Below are 14,327 nucleotides of genomic sequence, written 5' to 3' on the forward strand. Positions count from 1 at the left end.
GCTCGACATCCCAAATCGTCGCTCAACATCCCAAATCGTCGCCCGGCATCCCAAATCATCGCTCCAGCGACGATTTGGGACAATATTGCACTATCATTAGGGGCGACATTTGGAATGTACTACATTACACCCAAAATCGTCGTCCGTCCTAAATCGTCGCCCGCTAATATGTCATTTCCTTTTTAGGATCGATTATACAGAAGTTATGTTATTGTAACCCCTTTTATATGGGGGTAAATAGGTTTCACTTCGTCCGCTTGTCTGTCTGTCAACACCCATATCTCTGGTGTTTGCCGACAATGATGGGGTTATCATGGGGCTGCAATTTTGTATGTGGATTACATGTGACCTTCTGACATACATCCCAAAATATGATAATTCTGGAATGAGAGCTTAAAGCGGAGCAAGGTGTGCACACTTTTCAGCAACTCTGCAATATTTCTTGTGCTTGTGAATGGATATGTTGTTTACAGGTGTTCCTGACATGAGTTTCCCGCAACATGAACTATCTTAATCGCGAGTTCAAAGCACCGTGAGCTGTATTTATAGCAAACTATTTTCGACTGCCACTCTAGTGTTTGTAAACCGATTGAGCTGGGATTTTGTATGTAGGCTATTTAAAAATACGCGCATAGGTTTCATTTATCTGTTTGTTTGTTCATTTACTTATTTAGATAGAGACAGATAGAGCGAGCACGGAACGAGTTAAATAAAATATATTGAGAAATAAAGAGGAAGGGTGGGTGTTTCTCGAAGTTTCCAAACTGCGGCTAACAGGCGTAATATAGAATAATCTGACGTCACGAACAAATCTGCGGTGCACAAGACCAAACAACCCCATGATCGGCAGAATAACCCTACAACAAAAAGCCAAACGATGTATTGTCGGACGCATCCCTCTCTCCCTTTCTCTCTGAAGTTTACATTGGACAATGGAACACTGATACGTTGATAGGCCTTCGAACTAGGCCTATGAAATAGAAAATCAACGGAATATTAAGCATGCACAATAAATACTGTATTCCCCCCCCCCCAAAAAAAACAAACAAACAAACAAACAAACTGCACAGTCTTTGTTTACAAGTACAGTTACATAAAAATAAAAAAACAACACTCTTCACATGTTCAACGATGGCACAATGTGAAATTTTAAAAAAAAAACACGGTATATCGAGTGTTTTCATTTGGGGATTACTTAATCCGCCTATCGAAGCATAAAATGCGCCATGAATGTTTTACAACAGATGACGTCATGTATCTTCGATAGGCCTAACATGTGGATCGCTATCTATGAATTGCTTACATAATTTACTGTGTTGGATTAACTGGCTGCAATGCTGCATGCTATGGTAAGTCATAATGTAGTTCAAATATTTTATTTTGAATTCCTTTTTTCCTGACCAGGTCATGCTAATATTCAGCCCGTAACTTGGATGTACTGTAAATCAAAGAAGGACTTGCTCCCAATGTGTGTAAAGTTAGGTTAAATAAAACAGTTATTTCGAATGTTGACAGTCTAAAGCTGTGTAGTGACAATTTCGTAAAATAAATAAAGCAAAAATTATTCGATATGATATCAGTACCATACAAGAATACTTGCGGGAAGTCTGAATATTTTTCGAAATATCCCAAAGTGAAAGAAGACGCCATGTGCATATCAGTCACTAAGCCTAACAGTTTCGGTAACTGTCGTTTCGTTTAATGATAATGTTTATGATAATAATGTAAAATTATCAAAATTGTACACAGGTTTTATGCAACAATGCAATTAATACGCTTTGTGAACGACTTTAAAAGATGAAAACAACTAGGTATTGAAACTGAACTTCTATAGTAAAAGGGCAAAACAAGCTGCAACCGAAAACTAGTATTAGGTGAGGGAATTTCCCTTGCCTTGAAAATAAACACCGAACTAAAATGATCTATACATGACACAAAATAAAAAAACGTACTTTCTTTCTCCATAAGATACTTAAATAAGCCATATATCATCTGTAAAATTCAAGTTTACCACCACCAGCGCATTATAACCGTACCATTTTTCTGCAATCCGGAATATCTTTTTTTGAAAAATAAAAATAGTGCTCCTACCTCGCCCTAAAATATTTTTGCATTTATGGTCAATTGAAAAGGTGCATATTATGAAAATACTTTAAATATTTTGGGCGAGATGAAACCAGTATGACAAAACCTTTACAAAATAACCAGTTCTTGGTGAAAAAGGACAAAAATACGATACCATATCCGGTTCTAGTATGTATACAGCTTTAGTTGTGCTCCTATTTTTAAAATATAACACGTTTTTTTAAACCCCGGATTCTGATACATATTTATAACACCAATACTCCTATTCAACATTTACTTTCATTTTTATATATTTTAAGGGCCATGTGTTGGGGTTTGTGAATCAGGTTCTTTGTGAATCTATTTTTTTTCATTAAAATAAAAACCGGTCAGCTAACAAAGGAGCATAAGTCTTGCCCACGAGAATTCCACCAGACTGTTGGAAGACCACTTCACCAAAGACGACGAATATAAGAAACTCTAACATATTTTTTTATTATTTTTTTTCTGAAAAATACATCTACAATATATGCACACAATAATTGTTCTTTGTAAATTTTATTTCACTGGTAAGCAGATTAAGTTCCCTGTATTGTGGATATCTCATTCATATTAGTAGAAACATTGCATGGAAATACCATGGCGACGTATGTTACATTAGTAAAAAATGTAATCAGGTTTCGTTTGAGAAACTTAACCGGATTTAAATTTCCCAAATCAATATTATTTGATGTTGTTAGCATGAATGCCTCATCTAATAACTATTTCCATATGTGTCTAGAATACATAGTAAACCACGTATTTGTCCTTTGGTCTCAACAGTTTCATTACTTTTAGAGATTGTAAACGTGTAGCCTTTGCAATCAACTGTAGAGAAATAGCAACCTCCATTACTAAAAGGACCAGTCATCTTTACCTAAACTGTGTATGTCTGATAAGGAAAAATCCAACACACATTTGGAAAAGTAATGTTTATTTGTTCCCTTGTACATGAAATGCTCGTATCTGGAATGTGAACAACAACAACCTTGGTACTTGATAACATTTTTACCTCTACCTGGTAGGAGTATGCAATACCTGATGCTTTACTACAACCCCATAGCACGATACCCTGTAACTGCGCAAGTGTATCAACTATAAAATTTACTGCATCAACTTCTTCATTAAAATGGCACTTCCTCATGCCTTTATCCATTGAACATATCTTGACTTGTTCTGGATTTTTCGATGCAGCACTTTTCCGCTACCTACTTGCAAAACATGTATGTTCTATGTGCTTCCCAACAATAAGTTGATAAATTTGAGTCTTTTCCTTCGCCGACAAAACCTCGTCGACATCAACGTTTTTCCAAAATGTTTCTAAAGGAATCAGTGGGAATCTGATGTGAAACAACAAATTTCCCAGAACTCTGCGGATGTTGTTGGAGGTCTTGTCATCTCCTTTCGTCTCGCAGATATGTTTCACCGAGATAGGACTTGGGATATTTATTATTTATACATTTATGTAGTCATCTTCCTTGATATAGATCACCCATGTAATACTATAATCGTATGTTGGTTGTGTATCAATAATTGTGAAATGTTAGTATTCATATTCCATCTAACATATTTCTTGATATTGTTAAACATTGTTGTTATAGGGTTTCGTTAATGAACAATTCATTGCACATGCTAACTCCTACATAAACTTTCCATCTTCTTGTCGAGAGCTAAACATATGTTCATGTTACTGCTTGAAGTGACAGATTTGTTAGAATTACATATCAGTCAATATTTTTTTTCTTCTATTTTTTGTATCTGTCCTATCTCGGTAAGTGACTTAGTAGAGTTTTACAGACCTTTACGAATAAGGGAAGCACAAATTACAGAGAAAACAGGAAGTCATCCACATAATCCATCGTTTCAGAAACTTCATACTATTGCATATGCGTTTTAAATCCATTAACTTATTGTGGAAATATTAAGCAAGCGGCTTTGGGTACCACCACCTGTTCCCGACTTGGTCATTTTCTAACACCACTCCCGGTACAATGAAAAGTAATTCTTGGCATTAGAAAATAATACATCAATTATCCTTTAGATTAAATGTATGTCAAAAGTTATGTTTAGTACATGACTTATGGCAGTATGTTGTTCCGCACATAATAAAAATAAAATAAATATACTGAAAAGAGACTTTAATTAAGTTAACTTTAACTTTTGAAATGTTATTACTTTATTCTGTCGGTCATCTTTTCAGGAAGGATTTTATTAGCCTATTCTAAGAATCCGAGGTTCTCTACAATCCCTTCCGCCTGTTAATAACACTGAAAAGGATAAAGACAACAAATCTCAACAATTCTCCCCAAACATAGCCTTTTTAAATCGAACTCATTTTAAATCAAATCAGCTATTTTTAAGATATCTAAATGTGATCTCAATTCTGCATCTAGTATAATAACACATGTATGTATCACATCGATTTTTAAAGCGAACGCGTCCGGTGTGTTTAAAAGATTTGCCTCATTTTATGGGAAGGGAGCGTCCCTACACGTACACATATCATGCGGAAAGGTGTTGAACCAGAAGAGATACAATTTAAAACATAAACATTAAAAAAAAACCCATTGAAATAGAAGCCATGGAAATGAGAAATGACATATATTTAAAACTTATACGTACCAATTTTGATGCACACGATGCGCATTTCGACAAATAATGTCCCTTCAGTGATGCTCAACCGAAATGTTTGAAATCGGAAATAACCATGGAATTTAAGAGCTATTATAGGGAGATATTTCATAATATACGAAGTAACTAAACGCCTAATATATAATTTATGTTGAATTTAATTTAAAGGTCATCCCATCATTGATATTGATAATAAGATTCCTGTAGTTATATTGGAAGGTCTGTTCAGCAAATACTAAGAGCCCACGATAAAAATATATTCACATCACTTTTTATCCCCCAGCAAGTTCAAAACGAAAGTAGGGACACATACATATTACTTCTACGGTTAAGATTTCACAGGAAACCAACTTGAATCAATATGGTATAATGGATTGTTTAAACACATTAAAGGTAGGACATACAACATAAGACATACACTCACAAATGAATAGCGTCTTCTAAACGTGTTATGTTCCACCATGACAGCAAGTATGGAAGACCTATGGAGGACTTTAATGGTCTTTAACTTAGCAAAATAGCGTCCTCACAAAGTGGCATATCCCAAATTATATATATGCTTGTTTTACCAACTTTTTGTTTTCAAAAGTGATCCATACAGATATTACATAAACACAAGGAATATCATTTGTATTTTTTTCACTTTACATGTATGTGATATTTCAATTAGACTGGTAGATACATATGTATGTGTTGTACCCCGTTTGAGAACCCCTCACTCATACCTGCTCAGCATTTCTTGAGAGAAGAGAGCACATTATCAACACTTAAAAGAAGCTTGCAAATAATTATAATGAGAAAGCAATCATCAAATGTTCACCCAAAATAAAATGAATCTATGAATTTGTGTACATGTATGCATGCTTGTAGTTGGCGATATTTTTTTCTACCTTTATGATAGTTAACGAGTGTTACAGCTTTTGTTTCAGGCCGTTTCCAATGTCAACTACACAAATAAAAATTTCATAAAACATCAAATACTTAGTTATAGTATTTTTAAATTCTTTTCTTGAAAAAAGCTTTTATACAAGTACCTTAATTACAATAATATGAAATGAAAGTATCGGGGATTTCGGTGTTTTCTGAGGTTTTCGGTAAATCACGGGTATCTCGGTGTTTTCTGAGGATATTCGGTAAATCATGGGTATTTCGGGGTTTTCTGAGGGTATTCGGTAAATCACGGGTATTTCGTTAAGTAGCACATGTTTACAAATGTATGTATATAGAACAGAATATCAATTAGACTGTTTACAGTCATGTTTCAAAGATGAGATTCATTGAGTTAGTACTGTGGCAATACATATATGACATTCCTGCTAGCGCTGAATAGTGGGTAGATTTTTAGCTCAATCGCTTAGAGCGACATCTAGAATCATGTGAAGATATTGAATCTGAAGAAGAAGCATTGTTTAAACGATATGTCTCCAAACATAATGACATAATTTTCAAAACAGATTGCAACATTCAAAACCGGTTTCATGAAGTATTTCGGTTGATAAACTAGATATGTATGCGAAAGTGTCGGAATTAAGAATAAACTAAGCGCAGCCGTGTGAAGACTAAGTCTCGTGACTCGGTGTAATAACTGAGTCTGGCGATTTCGTGGGGCAACTGAGACTGGCGATTGAGTAGGGCGACTGAGACTGACAGCTGAGACTGGCGATTGAGTGGGGAGAATGAAACTGACAGCTGACACTGGCGATTGAGTGGGGAGAATGAGACTGACGACTGAGACTGGCGATTGAGTGGGGATAATGAGACTGACGACTGAGACTGGCAATTGAGAGGGGCCTCTGAGACTGACGACTGAGGCTGGGGATTAAGTGGGGCGACTGAGTATTACGACTGAGACTGGCGCTTGAGTGTAACAATGCAACCGAGTTCGTATCTGACTTAAGATATCGAATGAGGTGGCGAAATTTTGAGTGTGGCGATTGACGATGTGATTAAGTGTAAATACTGAACATTAATATTTAGTGTGGCGACTGAGTGTAGTGAATGAACTTGGATATTTAACGTGGTGACTGAGTGTGCCAATTTCTGAATATGATATGACAATGTCTTCACTCTAACTCGTCATTTCTTAACACACACTACATAAATCTGTTCATTTGGTTTAATTGGATCGGTCTACGTTCTTCACGAATACAGTGCAACTATTGAATTTATTTTATATTAATCATGATTGTTTTATAAACGCATGGCACTATTCGTGACAGTTTGAATTTCGTTGGCTACTTTCTCCAAAGCCAGGTTTCAATGCTAGATGTCCAAAGTTTGACATACTGCAGTGTTTTCATCGTTCGATTCTTTCAGATTTTTCGTATCGGGGGAGGGTGTGTTATGAGACGAAATCAAGTGAATATCAACATACATATTCCTTTCAGACAAGGAAAACGTGAAATAGCTTTCAACAAAATTACAAACTGAAGAACCAATCTGTGAAATTTAAAGCCATAAAGTTACGAAAAGGCAAATTAAAAAAAAACAGTTTGTAGAAATCTGACCTGATATCTACAATATATGTGCATTTCGTGATGATATAATACAGTCCCGATATCTACACAAGGCTGTATTCCTTGATGATCAAATACAGATCTGATATATACACAAGATGTGACACAAGGTGTGTCTGTATTCTGTGATGATGGGATTCAGTTCTGATATCTACAGAAGGTCTGTCTGTATTCCGTGATGATGAGATTCAGTTCTGATATCTACAGAAGGTCTGTCTGTATTTTGTGATGATTTGATTCAGTTTTGTTATCTACACAAGATGCGTCTGTATTCCGTGAGGATGGAAAGGGGAATCACATAAATCACGATCAATATACAATATGTCAATTCGCAAATGCTTTAATGTCCAGGCCTGAGCTGGAAGATTAAATGTTATGGTATAGAATTATTTACAACACGAATCACCGGTGACTATACATATTTTTTATCCATTTTGACTATCAATATTTTGCTCGATCTACTGTTAAATGGTTTTGTAGCATTCTACAATAACATCGCAGTCAAAGAACAGACCCACGAACCATGAAAAATGGCCTAGCCTGGGATATTGATAATTTCCGTATACAATAATCTTCGGGATATAGGCTTTTTAGGAATATTTTTTTTCTTTTTTGCATATATTCTATACTTTTTTGTTACTATGATGTTGAATATTGTGGCATTTAATGTTAAAAAAATTAACATTCTGGGATACACGTCACAACAATAAACCTCCAAAACAATGTACAATGTACATGAACCTATAATGTGTTGAATATATCAAGTTGTATGCACTTAAATAGCTATAATGGCTGATTCAATGATCATAATAAGCAATTTTTTACCAAATTTGGGAAATAGAAATAAGGATTATTTTGGAAATGATGTTCAAAGCCGTGATTGTTCAATTTTACTTTTAAATTATTTTTGATTGAATTTTAAAATACTGAAATAAGAAGAATAAATATAGTATGTAGTCTATTGACATGGTGAAAGAAGTGAATCATTGGAACAATTCTGTTTCATATCATATTCCATAGTTTTTTGTGGGTTTTTTTTTTTTTGGTATTAAAACGACCGAGTATCGATACCAATGGTAACGAACTAAGTTGACACCGCGTCTCGTCAAAACATGTTCAACTCGAATTTACTCGGAATTACACGTTCAACAAGCATTTGCTGTGAAACCTGATTAAAGGAAAAGTGCTGTAGTCACCTAATAGTAAGTATCAAAGTGTAAATAATAACACAACACCGATATAGAGGGTCAGAATGAGTACATTATTATTTGATTCTGAAATACGATATGAAAAATGATACTGTACAAAATCTTACCGCATATATCTTTATCAATAATTGCATATTCCTATACGTATTAATCATCTAAAGATACTGAAGTATTTTAATCAACATTTTTATGTGTTTGTGCAACACTGTACATTTTTGACTGAAATTACGTAAGTTATGAACTGTGATCTAAAATCATTAATATAAATTCAAATCAATTTCACAAAATTAGATTTAGATACATATTTGAAGTAGAATATATATACATCTTTGACATCATAAACTCTGTAGTTTTTAAATGTTTGGATTATAATATATTGCATTTTACATGCGTATATACATGCTTGTAAATGCCACAGAATGAGAAATAATCTAAATTGGTTTATTTTCATATCAGTTTGAATAATAAACAATCAAAGTGTCCTCAGGTTTGACTCAAAATCAAGAGTAATACATATGTACAACTTACAAGTGAACATTAAGACAGACAAAACACTGCTAAAAACACATATTACTGTATTTACAGGTGTTGCTTTTTATAAAATAGATTTTCCTGTTGCATAATATTTAGATGAATCTTCCCAACAAAAGAAGTGCCATGTAGATCTATACAGAAAATAACACTTCGAAATCATGTTTGTTCATGTACCAGTTAAGAATCATAATAATAATAGTAGTAGTATATAATAAGTATTTATTCTGCTAAAATCAAATACCCTGTTTATTGTCAACAAATGCATCACTGGTAAAGAAAGGTTATAAATCTATTGTCTAGCACAAGTTTCCATATTCTACAGATTTCTAGGTATAAAACTACATGTTAAAAATCACTGTGTGCATGCTATGAGTTTATGTATTTGTAATTAACAAACGTAATTTTTAATTACTGAAGAACTACTTGAGTTTAAATCATGTGAATTATACAAATGCAGTGGTACAGATAATACATATACAGTATTACATACAATGCTTAAACTGAAAATGTTACTCCTCTGGTCCACTTTCATCACTGTTGCTGGAACTATCAGATTTATCAATTAGTGTGGCATCATCGACAAACTTTCCCCAGTCTCGAACAACCATTCTTTCTTCCCTGTGATGGCGAACATACCCAAGATACCACAGGATAGCAGCGACATGAGAACACATCCCTACATCACGTGCACCAGCTCTGCACTTACAGTACCAAGGTTTTATTTCACCTATATCGTACTGTATCCACAATAAGTAGGTCCTTGATGAGACATGCCTGCTTTGTAGCTTGATGCGTAGAAGACCTGGATCCTCACAAAATCACCGATGTAAGGTATTTGACTTGATGGTAAGATGTGCCCAAAATACCGCCATTGTTTAATTCTAGCATTTGCTGACTCCACAACCCATCGAATCTGTGTAGGTATAGAAAGGTTTCATATAGTCTTAGAAATCAATACATTTTTGAGGATTTTTAAAAATCTTTATATGAATTAAAATTTTAACAAATATGTAAACTGAAAAAGTATTTTATCTGGTATTACCTTACTCACTAATCGACTGGTGTTAGCATTTTCAGTTGGCATTTGCTTTTCTCCTTTTGTTAAGAATGTAGGCATTTTGGCACAAATTCCCATCTCTTGGAGGTAATCCAAAGAATCCCTAAATCCACGGTCAACCACAAAGATATCATTCTCGTTGACCCAGTTCCGTATGTCCTCGATATTGCTGCGCATTATATGGTTCAAAATGGTAGCGTCATTGTTGCGAGCTAAGTAGGGGCCCAAAACAGAAATGAAGTAGCCTGTCGTTGATACAATGATCACTGGCTTCACAAGTGGTCTTCCTTTGTGAAGGTTTAAAGACTCTCGTTGAAGCTTAAAATTTCCGCTTTTATTGATATAAATGTAAGTTCCATCAATGACAAGCATTGCCTGTTGGGACACTGCGTCACTAAATATGGATTGGGCTAAAGGTCGAGTGTGTTCTTGAATTATCTCCTCTTTTGTCACATGGCCAAAACCAAGATTCCCAGTGACAAATCCACCATTCATTAACGCTGTGCAAATTGTCTTTACTGCTCTGTGAATACTGGATTTGGATATCCTAAACAATGTTGACAGGATACAGTTGGATTTTCCACCTCTGAGCTTCATTAGGAAAATGGCCAAACTCGTTCTGACAGTTCTCACTGGAGTTACCTTGACTTTTTCCTCAACATATGTCAGCAAGTCCTCAAACGCAGCTTTAGGGATTCCTAGGATATTATGGTACTCACTGTCCGTTAGACTTACACTGCTGTCAAAATCCAACCATTTTTTTTTTCTTTTTTCAAAACTTCAGATCTCAAAAACTTGATTAATTGTGCCACTTCTGTTTTGTTGAACATGGTGTTGTCAGCAATAGGTTCAAGTTCTGTTATGCCTTGTTGTAGATGATTTGAACAGCAGCGAGCCCCGGCAGGAATGGTAACCTCTTTAGAAATGAAGATTTGATGTCTTACTCCTAATGGTACTGCAACTAGCTTTGGACCTGGTCGCTTACAGATACAGCATGAAGCGTGCTCTCTTGATGTACATGGGAATGGGAGTGATACAGAAGGGGGATTAATTGGAATAGCTGCTACTGCTGATGATGGTGCTGGGCTGTCTTGAACCTGTGTCCTAACCGGTTTAATCTTCTTCTGTTTAATACGGGAGTAATACATACACTGGCATATATGGCACAAAAAATCATGCTCAGAAGGTATCCTCCCCGTGAGGGTGGTGATCATTGTCCTTTATTTATCTGAAATCCTGAACCTGTGTTTTGATTTTACTCTCCGTGGACAGTTGAAACAGAGGAAGTGTTCGGGGTCACTCCCTGGCATATCTGAAATTTTTATTTCAAATAATTGAAATACATATTTGGTTGGATGAAAATCTTGTCTTCATGTTAAGGCTTATTAATGTGTTATTTTCCTAAAATCTCATTCTAAATCAATTAACTTGTATTTAAAACCTTTGATATTTTTTTTCACTAACTGAAAATATGTATCTTCAAATGTTTTGTTGATTATGTCAGTGGGAAATATAGAGGGGGTATGGGGTTTACAACAATGTATTGATTTAACATTCCCTTATTTAAAGAAAAGGGAAATCTTTTCCTAATCCAAAAGGAAAACTGCTGCAAAAATACCACATCTCCATAAATGAAATAATATAGATAATAGGAAAATGATCAATAGAATTGTGTTGTGATTCATTTTCCTGGGAGGGGGGGGGTGCTAAATTTTGCTGTTTCACCATTTGTTTTAATTTAATTTTGTTTGAACATTTTAAACATATTTTTTCAACATAAATCTTGTCTATAGCACAAAATAAATAATCAAAATTCAATTAAAACGTTTGATATATATATAATGTATAACGAAACGAAAAAGAAACTTGATCCACCACTAGTCAGTTTTTCCTTTTAGAGTTATTGCCCTTCAATCAAAAAAAGTAAACAACTATATGTGAATGCTCTACATTTCAACGCAAGTTATGTTAAATATTATTCAACAAGATATATTTTGATATGTATTTAAAGTGACTGATTTCATTAAAAACAATCTTTTTGTGTATTCTTATAGGTTTTATCCAAAGCATATATACGGGACTTGTGAATTTACAGACTTAAATAGTTCCAATACAAAAAAAAAAATGCTGGGTTTTCAAGTTGTATGCATGCATATCATACGGTTAAATTTCTGAAGCACTGATACAAAATAGATAAAGCTAACAGTCGTGTGTCAATTTTGCCGTAATCCCAGTAATATGCGGACTTTTGTTAATTTACGACGTTGCCATAACTTTACAGTTACGGTTGGCAGACTTCATATCGTATTGAAACTGAGAACTGTATAAAAGTACAAATTTGTAAAATTGTGTCAACCGATGGACAAATTCATACAATATAGAGCATGCTGTCTGTAAATATATCGCACATCTCTGCGTAATACTGCATGTACATGCTGGGCCTATGTAGGCTTAATTGAAATGTACACTGGGGTATAGGCCGGGCTATACCGTATAAGTTTGTACTGTACGTTTGATTCTGACATTTATTCTGTTTCAAACAATAGAATTTATGTAACAAAAGGTAAGGAAATCGGTACATTTAAAACCACCGGAACGGACATCGGAATCAAACGAACAAGCATACATATATTACATGTAACATACAGGTAAGTTTACACGATAGGTCTAACACCCCCTTCCCCTTGTACAAATGTACCTTTTTACCATGTAAACCAATACATGACTATCATATTTACTCGCTTAGATATTGATTTTTATATATTTAATAAATATTAACAACATGAAAACTCACTTTGATTTTTCTTTTTGAGTCGTATCAACTGCGTTAGATGTATGACTTCTTCTGTGAATTTTAACGTTTCCAGACGACACTTTTGACGTCGCAAATTTTGTTTTATTATTTTTTTTCGATGTGGCTGCATTGATTAAGAGTTATTTTTTTCATGAAAAGTATTCATTCAACTCTGCAGTTTAATTTTATTTTACAAAATTAAGTCCTTAGCAATGCGGCCCATGTAAATTTATAGACTGAAGTTGGCAAAGTTATGCGATTTTCCCGGAAAACGTCAGACTGCGGTAGGTTTGGGCATTTACTTGAGTGTTTTATACATCTGGTGTGAGGAAACGATTGCGCAATACAATTTGGCTCATGTTATGGATAAAAAATATCCTATTAGATTTATTCTTAAGTGTTCTTTAATTTTTCGAAAATTGGTAGGCCAAAAATGACATATTGTGGGTCATGTTCTTTTGGATCTGCAACATTGAAAGTAATCTGTTCAAGAAAACAGTGTCTTGAAAATCGGCAGGCGATTCTCTGTATTTACATTTCTCTCCGCAGACTTCGGCAAATATATTCTAAATAAATATCAAAATTGAGTACATTTAACGATCATTCAAAATGTATGATTAATGTCATTATTATCTCTTTTAATAGGAGAGAAAAACTTGGATTTGAACACCGACGATTTCATTGCCGAGGTGCTGATTGACTAACATAAAGTTCACATGGGCATGACCCCTAGTCGGGTTATGTCAGATTTTCGTAATGGCATTAGCTTTGATAACCGTTTGTTATCTCCAGGCATCTTTTCTTTCCAATATCATATATGAGAGAACTCTGGCATTCACGTATAATGTCGAACAAAGGAACAAGTACTACGTATGTACGAACGGAGACATAGTATTTTCTCCAATTAAGATACTGGATATGAAGTCCGTCAGATGGACAACATCCATAAATGTAGATTGTTTAACATATTTCTACACTCAGAATCTTATGATGATTGTAGCATTTGACAAGTGTCGTTTTGTGACTATCGGCGGGCGGGCGGAAGCAATGAGGCCTACAGGGTTACCCTCCTACAACCATGATAACTGAACGTTATTATTTATCACTAGTTAACAATGGCAGATCATCGAAATCCAAACGAAATGTATTAAACAGTAAAAATATTTCAATTACAAAGCAGATACATTGGTGAAACATAACGATATGGGTAATGCTTTACGGATATTGTTTCGTCACACTGTGTATACATTGTTTAATCACTCGATGTAGACATTGCTTAATCACAAACAGTGTAGGCATTATTTAATCGCATGGTGTAGGCATTGGTTAATCACACGGCGTAGGCATTGGTTAATAGTAGGGTGTAGGCATCGTCAGTCACACGGTGTGGGCATTGTTCTACCACACAGTGTAGATATTGTTTACTCACATCGTGTTGACATTGTTTAATCACATGGTGTAGGCATTTTCCTATCACACACGGT

The 14,327-nt window shown here is 34.8% G+C and overlaps 1 protein-coding gene across 9 annotated transcripts in view; it reads right to left on the minus strand.

The window, feature by feature from the left end:
• LOC130049408 (uncharacterized) overlaps positions 1–14,327 on the minus strand; it is a 31,415-nt gene that overhangs the window by 3,613 nt on the left and 13,475 nt on the right. Inside the window, exons 1-2 of one of the 9 annotated variants that reach the window (XR_008797893.1) lie at positions 5,159–5,340; positions 4,279–4,370 (exon numbers count right to left, since the gene is read on the minus strand). The exons of 3 other annotated variants lie outside the window; for them this stretch is intronic. Coding sequence is in view for 1 of the 6 variants with exons in the window: in XM_056146902.1 (XP_056002877.1) it covers positions 9,720–9,905; positions 10,035–10,646 (798 nt within the window). In the remaining 5 variants the exon portion in view is untranslated. Of the gene's footprint in view, positions 1–4,278; positions 4,371–5,152; positions 5,341–8,504; positions 9,906–10,034; positions 11,362–14,327 lie in introns of those variants that run through there. 5 more of the 9 variants (XR_008797888.1, XM_056146902.1, XR_008797892.1 and 2 more) reach the window with 5 other exon arrangements.

The sequence above is a fragment of the Ostrea edulis genome, chromosome 8, assembly GCF_947568905.1.
Source record: "Ostrea edulis chromosome 8, xbOstEdul1.1, whole genome shotgun sequence".
In the NCBI taxonomy this organism is placed as follows: domain Eukaryota; kingdom Metazoa; phylum Mollusca; class Bivalvia; order Ostreida; family Ostreidae; genus Ostrea; species Ostrea edulis.